The following is a 10,370-nucleotide window of genomic DNA, read 5'->3' on the forward strand; positions in this document are numbered from 1 at the left end:
ATTGAAAACTTCGGAAAACTATATCAATCGTTATTGCTCGTTGCGGCTCGTTATTGCTTGATCTGGCTTGATCCTGCTTGATACGGGTTGATACCCGTTGATACCCAATTGCGGCCAATTGCTACAAAATACTCATATGAATATGAGCGAATATGAAACCGTATGAAACACAAATTCCGACAAATTCGCACAAAATTTATTTATTTTTTCTATTGTCTTCTATTTAAAACCGATTTGAAACACTTTATTTCGCTTTATTTAGACCAGAACACGCCAGAACATCTAACAAAAGTGATTTAATGTTACTGCATCCGATTGCACTGATTGCACCAGCTAAATAAAACGAAATCTACCGAACTGAACAGTTTAGCGCGGGTAAAGCGGGTAAAGCCCGGTAAAGCCGAGTAAAGCGCGGTAAAAAAATTATTGAGGTCGATTTAGGTTATGTCAATCCGTGTCATTCTGTCAAACGAAATGAAATCCGATGACGTCCGATAAAGTAAACGAAAGTAAATCCGAGTAAATCTGCCGCAATCAGCTGATCGCAACTAGTTTCAGCCGGTTTCAGCCGATAAAAGCGGAAAGAAGTTTAAAACGATTAAAAAGACCATATAAATCGATATAAATGCTATGCGATGCTCGGCGATGCTATGTCGTGCTATGTAGATAAATGTATATATTTTTCAAAACCATTTGAAACGATTTGAAATGAAACACGATGAAACATATTCAAGATATTATAATAATTATATTGTTAATTATAATTTTTATTTCGACATTTTTGGACCGTTTTGGACGTTTTTGGAATTCATTGATAACCGTTAACGACCGGTTATTTATTTTGGAAAAAGAATACTTGTTATTCTGTTCGATTGTGTTGTTCATCATTGAAACAATTTTTCTGTGTGTGAAAATGTGTGGAAATGTGTGGAAATGTAATTTTAATTTGATCATTTGTCAAACTCAATCTCGTTTGGACAAGCATCGAGTTGGCTCGTCGATGGTTCATTTGGATCACGTTCATCGTTCACGGTTTCTCGTGTTGCATTTTCTTGAAATCCTTCACACATCTCCGGATCGATAATATTTTTCACTTCTGTCCATATGGATCGTGCTCCGAAGAATTCCATTACGGCAACCGAATACTGTTTCGCACTTTCCCAGTCAATGATTTCATTTTTGTGCTCTCCTTTGAAACGAACTAAGAAGAATTTTTGCCCGTTGCGTTGTCCACATCCAATAATGTAATCGAGTTCTGCAGAAAAATATAAATAATGGAACCGAATGGAACATCATGAAAATCGATGAAAATATATCAATACTGGCTAGTATTATCGAGTATTATCGAGTATTATAAAATAATTCCGAACAATTCACCGTAATTCACTGATTTTTTATGGACAGCAACACCGAACAAGACCAAAAAATCGCAAACGATCGCAAACTATACCGACCAATACTATTTCTATCCGTTTCTATCGGCCGCTATCGGCACTGTTGTTTCAATCGGTTTCAATCGAATGAATCCGAATGAATCAATGATTGCTTATTATCTTGATCATTTTTATCGATTTTTATTACCTTTCGTTTTTTCCTCTTTGTTTTTCACGTACTCTGCCACTAAATCCATTACGTTGAACAAATATTGTATCGGCTCCCATGTCGATTCTTGTACGTCGTATCCACGCCATTTCACGAGATATTGCTCCTATAGTATGGGAATCGATGGGAATAGACACAAATGGACGGTAATGTATTAATTATGTACAGAAACAAATCGAAACAAATAGTCGCAAATAGTTTTTTAAAAGTATTTAATTTATGTTGAAATCAATTTAAACTGGGAATTATTTCGAATTATATCAGGGCAACGCCCGGCAATACCTTTCCTCTGAAAACACGATGACCAATTATAGCCTCAACTTCATGTTCATCAGACATTGTTTTGTGTTTTTTTTATTTTACAAAAATCAAGATGAATTCTGACGATTTATGATAGGGTATTTTGAAGAAAAAAAACTATTTCGGATTTTGATGTACTATTATAGAATGAACGAGAACGAACGAGAATGAAACCGAATGAAACGGAATGGCGGCAACTCTATGCGACTCAATGCAATCGAATGCAATTGAATTCAAATGACGGCAAATTATCGCAAATGAAACCGAATGAAACTCCGTGAAATGCCGTGAAACTCTATGCGACTCAATAAAAACCAAACTAAAAACTGCGAAAAACTGAGTATATACAGCACGATCGGAATACACGGGAATACACGTTTTTTGTCGTTTTTTTTTCGTTTTTTTTCATCTCAGTGAACGCCGGTGAACGCGAGTGAACGTCGAACGACATCGAATGTATTTAATGCCATCGAATGCCATACCGTGCCATAGGACGTCATACGGCGATACGATGCCATCGGATGCCATATTTAATCGTATTTAATGTTTAAGTACTTCTTTTCGCTACTATGTAAATACGCGTAAATACGTGTAAATCGGTGTAAATATGTAATTTATTGCATACTTAAGTTGAATAAAATTCTACTTAAATATTTATTATAGTCGATTATAGTTTATTGCGGTTTATAGAAATCGATAGAAATTCCATTATTTCTTAGGTTCGCTTAGGTTTATTTAATTCGATTTATTTTCGTTTAATTTGTAATCGTTTATAATGTATCTTACGGTATCTTAAAAATTGAAATGCGCCGCCGTGCGTAGCAATCTGTCGTAATGTACCGTAATGTACGGTAATGTATACGAATGTATATGCGGGTATCGGCGTGCGTCGGCGTGTATGTGTACCGATATGTACTTATGATCGCTTATGATGACATTTTCATGCATTTACATGTCGTTTTAACAGGTTTTAACGCGTTTTAATAATAATTTTTTTCAGAAATTTTCGGAAATTTTAGTTTTGATAAAAACTTTGTTTTGATGTTGAACGAAAAGCAACAGGTTTTACGACTACCCCGTCGTACCACCTTTTTGTGGTAATTTGCTGTTGCTTTTGTTCATTTTCTTTATTGTCAACATGCATGTTTGCCAAAACAGGTGTGACTCCGGTAACTCCACTCATATCAGCTTCTGCTTCATCTGTGTCTGAACCTGAATAAGTTAGTCCAGCGATAACGTCATCACCATCATCATCGCAAAATTCATTCTCGCCTAAAAATTAGACCGAATTAAACATTTGTTTAATATAGACGAATATAGATAACCATTTCAAACGATTTCAAAGTAGCGATCGCGAGCGATCGGCGTCGACCGGCGTCGACGGTCGGTAGTGTGAAAATACCGGAAAATACCTGCCTTGTCTGAATAATTCTGCATGATTTATCGCATTATCTGGTCCATCCGACATTTGGTTATGCTGGCTTTCGGTTTGCTCGACCTGCAGTTCAAGAGCAGCCTCTGGTTCAACAGATTCAATCAGAGCAGGAAAACCTGTGTAAAAGCGAGCAAAAGATGGATGTTTTATATATATATCCGTATATATCGATATATTATTTATTTTTTTGCGATATTTTGTGCACAACGGCGCATACCGGTGCATACCGGTGCATACAATCCGATACAATCCGAAAGAATAGGATCGAATAGGATAGAATCGCCGGAATCCGCCGGAATCGCTTAGAATATTGCGGAATATTGAACGATATTGAAAACGTGAACCAATTACCTGCAGCGCATGAATATCGACGTCGTTTAATTTGACGAAGACCGGCTGATGAGGTTGAACGGCGACGCTTTGGCATTTTCCGTGGTTGAATCAAACTCAATTGAACTTCCAGCTCAGGGCACACCTCAACGACAAAAATTGAATTTGCCGCTTGTGTAGCCCTGAGCATTGGGTCTGAGAAACCATTTAATTCGAACACGGACGAAATTGAACGTGTAACTGAAAAACACAAACGAACACAAATGTAATTGACATAAATCGAATAAAAATAAAAGCCGATAAAAACCGATAAAAGCGGATAAAAGCAACGAAAATCAATACTCACTTCTCCTTTCATATATTCCTTTCATTTTTGAATTTTTTTTTAAGAATGTGTCAAACTGGATCGGACTGGATCGAAATGAACAATATAAAATGAATAAAAAAGACGAATTGAGACGAACAAAGATACACGATGTGACCGACACGATGAGACAAACGGAGACAAAAGCGGACAAACGATTAATGACGACGAACGAGTGCGAATGAGTGAATCAACAGAAAAAAATTGAATATTAAGTGCGATGTGTTCCGCGGTGTGACGATACTTTCTGACACGTTCTGACAGATAACTGAACGTATTCATTTAGATGTAATTATGAAGACGGTCGCTAGAGGCGGTAATACATCGTCTTGAAGATGATTCAAATATTCGTCCAAAATAAATACATTGTCAGCATAGGCTTTGCGGAGAGTACGGCAACCAGATGAACCAGAAAATGAAATAGAAGAAAAGCAAGAAGAAGATATACTAGACGAAGCAGAAGAAGTCGAAGTAGAGAATTTAGAAACAGGAGAGTCAGGATCAAACAACGAAACAGAAGTATACTTTCCACCAGGAACACAGCATGAGACTTTGGATCTGCGTAGCACCAATGAATACGATGACGTCTGTGATGATGACGTTGATGAATTTTCAGTTCTACCGAAGCAAATGCGCTGCGTTGCACACGCTCTAAATTTGTTAGGGACGACCGACTTCGAAAAATGTTTAAAATCGTTATCAACCAGAGGTTTTTCAGTCCTATCGCAATCATATGCGAAGCTTAAGCGATTTTGGGAGGTGAATAGCAGATCTCCGGTGGCTCATGAAATCGTTGAAAAAGTGTGTTGTAGAAGCTTCCCTTATCCAAATGCTACCCGATGGAATTCCAAATTCGACTCAATAACATTAGCCGAGGAACATCGACTCAAAATAAAGGAAGCGATCGACGAAATAATCAAGGAAGCGAGGAAAAATGGTGGCGGCAAAAAACACAAATCTCTGGAGCAAATTTCAAGTACTGAGTGGAAAGTATTGAAAGATTACTCAACAGCACTGCGGCCAGTAGCTACTGCATTGGATATTCTACAGGGGGACGCTCGAGCGAGTCAAGGCTATGTGCTTCCAACTTTGTACGGAATCAAAGTAAATCTTGGTGATAATGTCGAAGAGAACGTTTTTGTGTCGGAATTCGGCGCTGTTATGAATCAAGTGGTTCTAAACAGTTTACACAAGCGATTTGGGGTATTAATGAAATTTAACGAAGACAACAAAGAACTAATATTAGCATCAGCTATCCATCCAAACTTTAAACTTTCATGGATTGAAGATGAAAGAGACAGAGAATACGCCCAAACTTTATTGATCAATACATACATTGAATTTTCGGTTGGCCGAAAAGAAATTCCAATTACACCAGCCGTTCAGACAGAAGAAAATCGTATTCAACACTCAAATGAAAACCAATTCTTCAGCCGACTTCGGCAAGAGCGTAGACATTCAAACGATGATACACTCACCTTTGATGTATGGAAATAATTGCTGTTATCGACTGATGACCCCAACTTGAGTCAAGTTCGTGATAACCCGATCCTTGAAGATATGTTCCGAAGATTTAACACAACACTATCGGCGAGTGGTGCCATAGAACGCATATTTTCGAGAGCTTTGCAAGTATTCACCCCAAGACGAAACAGAATTAGTGACGCCAATTTTGAAAAAGTGTTGTTCGTTCAACAAAATTTAAAACTGCTGAATTGAACGAAAGGTATGAGTGTTTGCATGACGTTTTTGAATAGTTTTTACAATTAATTTCATTTTTACAGCTGACTCGACTCGAATACCTGTTTCGGGAGAGATGAATTTGATTCTTGCGCATTACGATTTGAAGCTGATTGGAACTCAATTGGGAGCCAGTTATTTGACATGGTAAAATTATTGTGAACCTTATTTATTGCATATATTTTTATTTTCATCGGAACAACTTTCATTTTTACAGTTGGCGTTGGACATCAATGCACGCTGGTGTTGGACATCAATGGAATCATTCGATGGCAACGATGGCATTCTTTTTCTATTGCTGATTTCCGGCTTGATTTTATTTCTCCGACATTTTCTTCCTTTATTATCGCTTTCACATTTGTAACATATAGAATAATTTAATTTGTTGTGTGTGTTTTCTTAAAGCACATCAAGTGCATTTTGTTTAAATCGTAAGGCAAGTCTTATTACATTAACAAAACAGACATCATTTCATTTCGTCTTGATTTGCAATACAATTTTTGTGTTTGATGCTGTTGCTGTTGCTGTTATACTTCAAACGTTAGATTAGCTCGTATACTGGACATAAATTGTTTCACGAATTCGAAAATGATAAATTGAATTGTATTTTTAAAACCATCAGAATGAAAATAAATACTCAAACAATTTTTAGCATGAAATTCCCGGTATGATGACTATGGAATTTCGAACAATGATTCGGCTTGATAAATAAAATGGAAAATTTGATTATCGGAGTGAAGAGAGGAAAAAAAGATGCCTGATTTGGTTGTACAGCGTACATTTTTATGTGTGTTTTTTTCTCTTTCGCTCTCTCTCTCTTTCTTGCTGTGGGTCTTGTTCATTTTCATCAACTAGATTCTGATTTCGATAGTTCATGGTTTGTGAAGAAGACTACTATTTATTATTTTAGTCTGAAATTGTAATTGATTAAAAATATATGATAAAACATCTTAAAAAATATCTAGATTCTTTTAAGATAATATCTTATCTTCTCAATTTTTTAGATAAGATGACAGTATCTTATCTAGATACATTTTATTCAAGATGAAATAAATCTTATCTGATCTAGATACAAAAATCATTATGACTGCCCAACATTGCGAACAAGTGTTTTTTTCGCATGCCTACGAAATTATTTCATCATATCATTTTAAAAATTAAACCAAAATGGAATATACCAACGAAGAAATGGCTGATATTCATTACTTTTATGGATTGGCTGATGGTGTGAGCCTAGCTGCTCAAAGATTATATCATGAAAGATAAGTGGAAGGAAAACTCGGCACCTCCATTTAAAAGTAATCTAAATTTTGATTGAAAAACGAAATCGTCGGTTCTGAAAATTTGCATGCCGGTTCAAAATTCGACGATCTTCCGATCTATGAAATAAAAAAACATATGTTAATTACGCATTTTTTTGAAGAAAAATTATGATTTTCCTCGAAATTTATCGATTTCGCTTTAGGCATGTAAATGACGAAATTGACCGTCTCCACTGAACTTTTTTCATAGTTTCTGTATTGGATATTCTAGCCGGTCTCAATATCTTTCAAACAAGCCAATAACCACGTTTCTATGTTGAAAACTACTCACGCAATAGCCGTTTAAATGGGCACCTTCGATGCGCAGGGTCAACTTACCCAAAATGTACCGAAGGCTGTAACCCTACCAAAACGGCCCCTGAGGGAAATGTGCCCATACACTTTTTTACTCCTCATGAGCCAAGGAATCTGTGGTAGAGAGATTTGTACGTCGTTATGAATCACCCGGTATGTACTTTCATGTGTACTTTTACAAAAATGTTTTACGTCTGGTTTTTTCATGGCAGTAGAAATAACGCCTCATTTTTGTATACTTTATGTATTTTTGCTTCAATGAATAAAATCTAGAAACAAGAAAAACCACCTCTCTTCAAGTTTGTATATTTTGGTGCTAAAATCCCACTTTGAAACTGAAATGATGGTCGAATCGGTGTTTTATGTTTATAAATTGGTATTTTTTCGACCAAAGAATGGAAGTTTAATGAAAGAAAAGACTAAAAAGCGGCAATTTTGTGGATGAAAATGCTATTTTTTGTTAAAAATGTGACAATTTTAATACATCGGTGAGGAAAACGCGCTTTTTGGACAATCTGGGAGGGTAGTGCGATACGCAAAATCGATTCTTCATCAAAACCTAGATGAAAATGAGTTGTTAAAATCCTCCAAATGATGGAAAAAATGTGATTTTTCATGCAAAATGTGCAAAATGGGAAAATTTCATATTTTTTCATTTTTCCAGTACTTTCATCAGGGAAATTGAATTTTTTCGACTATTTCTCGCCGGGAATGTTATTTATCTTACATTTCTCGTCATCTTGGGCCAAGCTGACCTTAAAATGGTGGTAATTTCAAAATCCGTGGTCAACCCCAAATTTTGAAATAGACCGATTTTCAGAGAAAATATTGGGCCTATTTTGGAAAATAGAGCAGATAGATGAAATCGGATACTGCCAATGTCTTCGCTAGGGTCGTGCGAACATATGTCACCATACATTGGGATCGAAGTTTGGCTATCAGTTTTGCTCTATGGATCATTTTGTGAATTTTTGAGGGAGCAGGGTGCTCAAACATATGCGATGCGGGAGCCTATTTATGGAACAGAATGGGTTTCTGAAAAGAGCATTCTTATTTTTTTACGGCCCTATTTCATTTAAGCGCTGAGCACCACAAAAATCACGACCTCGATAAATTTTGGGCCGGTCTAATACACATACGTATGTGTGTCGACTCCGATCAAATGAGCTAGTAGTTATAAAGAGCACGCTTAGTCGGTTGCTTTTTGTGTAGCGGATTTTATTGTGTATCGTTGTGACATACACATACATAAAAACACATTTTACAAATTTGACATCTCCGTTACACAGCCGGTCTCTTTTGAGACTTTGCATTCAGTTGGCTTTAGATTCATAAATTGAACGTATTTGTGCGATTTGGATTTTATTTTTCATTCAGTTTTTGATCATTTTTTGTAGAAAACTTTCTTCGAAAAATATGTCTCGTTATACTTGTAATGTTGATTTTTTTCGTGATTTGAGTGAAGAAGAAAAGCGAGAGCTGGCCGCGTATATGGATGAAGAAGACAATGGAGATTATTTTGATGATTCCGATGCAGACCCAGACTATGAACCAAGTGAAGCGTCTGAATGTGACGATTTTACCATCGATGATCAGACACTCGAAGATGCCGCATTTGTTGAATTACGAACGTCTATTGAAGCAACTGGTGCAGATTTGGATATGAATTATGAAGAAACCATCGTGCCAGATGTAGAAGATGATGTGAATATGGAAGAAATGCCGATTGAACCAAAATCATGGCCGAAAATATGTTGGTCAAGGCAAGGGAGATGAAACGGTCTGGTGATCGATGCCAAACGGAGAACAAAAGGCACGAACAGAATCAATGAAGAAGAGTCGATTGGAGTCAAAGGCAGGTTGCAGTGAAATATTTGCTGGAAAGAAGGATGCATTTATGCGAATTTTTTCGCTCGAGATGGTTGAAAACATCGTCATTGACACAAACCGAAAAGCAAAAACTGCATTCGCAGCATATCGTCAAGTGAATGAATCGGGGCGAGATCGTGAATGGAAAGACACAAATTCCGATGAAGTATACGCATTGATTGGTATTCTGCTACATTGTGGTGCTGAGAAAGCAAATTCGGTGCAAATCAAAGATCTTTTTCATGAATCGCATATGCCATTCTACCGAGCTGTCATGTCACTGGAACGGTGTGAACAATTGTTGCGTTTTTTACGTTTTGACAATACACGGTCACGATTGGATCGGCTACGTTTAGATAAACTAGCACCGATTCGTTTCATATGGGATAAATTTCTCACGAATTTGACATTGCCGTTCATTCCATCGAAGGAACTTTGTACGGATGAACAATTACTCGTTTCACGAAACCGATGTAGTTTTCGCCAATATATTCCATCAAAGCCAGGAAAATATGGAATTAAAATATTTTGGCTCGTTGACTCGAAATTGAACTACCCAGTTGTAGTCGAAGTTTACCTCGGTACCCAGCCAAACGAAAAGCGATCAACTGGAATTGCTCATGCGCTAGTGATGCGCCTTGCCGAACGTCATTTGGACATGGGAGTGAATATTACGGTGGATAATTTTTTCTCATCTATACCATTGGCACAGGATTTATACCAGCACAATACTACCATGGTTGGCACAATTCGATCAAACAAGCGTGAACTGCCATGGAATTTCACGTCGCTGAAAATGGCAAAAGAAAGAGGTCGAAACACAGCATCGTTCTGCTTTTCAGGCCCGTGTGAACTGGTTAATTACAAAACCAAAACCGAGAAAAATGTGCTACTATTATCAACTGCACACGCAAGCGAAGATATTGATCCAATCAGCGGAAAGCCATTGGTGGTTCATGACTATAATGAGCACGAGGGGAGGCGTCGACACTTTCGACCAAATGTTACGGGGATACACATGCAAACGTAAAACTAATCGTTGGCCGATGGTGATGTTTTTCAACATGTGAAATAAATCCACTTCAAAAAGAGAAGAATTTCAAAAGAAATAAAA

General features: G+C 37.0%; 3 protein-coding genes across 4 annotated transcripts; 1 reads left to right on the plus strand and 2 right to left on the minus strand.

The window, feature by feature from the left end:
• Nucleotides 1-779: 779 nt before the first annotated feature.
• Nucleotides 780-2,365, minus strand: LOC129570962 (chromobox protein homolog 1-like). Its single transcript, XM_055450686.1, has 3 exons — nucleotides 1,885-2,365; nucleotides 1,582-1,708; nucleotides 780-1,255 (listed from the first exon to the last, which is right to left on the minus strand). Exons 1-3 carry the CDS (start codon nucleotides 1,939-1,941, stop codon nucleotides 951-953), a joined length of 489 nt encoding a protein of 162 aa, XP_055306661.1. The 5' UTR covers nucleotides 1,942-2,365; the 3' UTR covers nucleotides 780-950.
• Nucleotides 2,366-2,642: 277 nt separating this feature from the next.
• Nucleotides 2,643-4,393, minus strand: LOC129570963 (uncharacterized). 2 transcript variants are annotated; one of them, XM_055450688.1, is made up of 4 exons: nucleotides 4,014-4,393; nucleotides 3,689-3,907; nucleotides 3,319-3,453; nucleotides 2,643-3,174 (listed from the first exon to the last, which is right to left on the minus strand). In XM_055450688.1, exons 1-4 carry the CDS (start codon nucleotides 4,036-4,038, stop codon nucleotides 2,918-2,920), a joined length of 636 nt encoding a protein of 211 aa, XP_055306663.1. In that variant the 5' UTR covers nucleotides 4,039-4,393; the 3' UTR covers nucleotides 2,643-2,917. The 2 variants fall into 2 exon arrangements, with proteins under 2 accessions (XP_055306663.1, XP_055306662.1); XM_055450687.1 differs by having other exon boundaries at nucleotides 3,689-4,393.
• Nucleotides 4,394-8,803: 4,410 nt separating this feature from the next.
• On the plus strand, nucleotides 8,804-10,326 carry LOC129570961 (piggyBac transposable element-derived protein 4-like). The gene is given in 3 exon segments (XM_055450685.1): nucleotides 8,804-9,140; nucleotides 9,361-10,223; nucleotides 10,225-10,326. Coding segments are annotated over 3 exon segments (1,302 nt in total).
• The last annotated feature ends 44 nt before the right edge of the window (nucleotides 10,327-10,370 follow it).

Source organism: Sitodiplosis mosellana, unplaced genomic scaffold, assembly GCF_009176505.1.
Source record: "Sitodiplosis mosellana isolate CC-2019 unplaced genomic scaffold, AAFC_SMos_1.0 Smas_scaffold_831, whole genome shotgun sequence".
In the NCBI taxonomy this organism is placed as follows: domain Eukaryota; kingdom Metazoa; phylum Arthropoda; class Insecta; order Diptera; family Cecidomyiidae; genus Sitodiplosis; species Sitodiplosis mosellana.

What these genes read in the sequence shown, in the direction of transcription:
- LOC129570962 (XM_055450686.1), bottom strand. Translation starts at nt 1,941, where the DNA reads ATGTCTGATGAACATGAAGTTGAGGCTATAATTGGTCATCGTGTTTTC. An exon ending in ATCGTGTTTTCAGAGGAAAG is followed by an intron (nt 1,709 to 1,884) that starts GTATTGCCGGGC and finishes CCCATACTATAG; the next exon opens with GAGCAATATCTCGTGAAATG. An exon ending in CAAAGAGGAAAAAACGAAAG is followed by an intron (nt 1,256 to 1,581) that starts GTAATAAAAATC and finishes ATTTTTCTGCAG; the next exon opens with AACTCGATTACATTATTGGA.
- LOC129570963 (XM_055450687.1), bottom strand. Translation starts at nt 4,025, where the DNA reads ATGAAAGGAGAAGTGAGTATTGATTTTCGTTGCTTTTATCCGCTTTTA. An exon ending in TCGATATTCATGCGCTGCAG is followed by an intron (nt 3,454 to 3,688) that starts GTAATTGGTTCA and finishes GCTTTTACACAG; the next exon opens with GTTTTCCTGCTCTGATTGAA. An exon ending in TGCAGAATTATTCAGACAAG is followed by an intron (nt 3,175 to 3,318) that starts GCAGGTATTTTC and finishes TCTAATTTTTAG; the next exon opens with GCGAGAATGAATTTTGCGAT.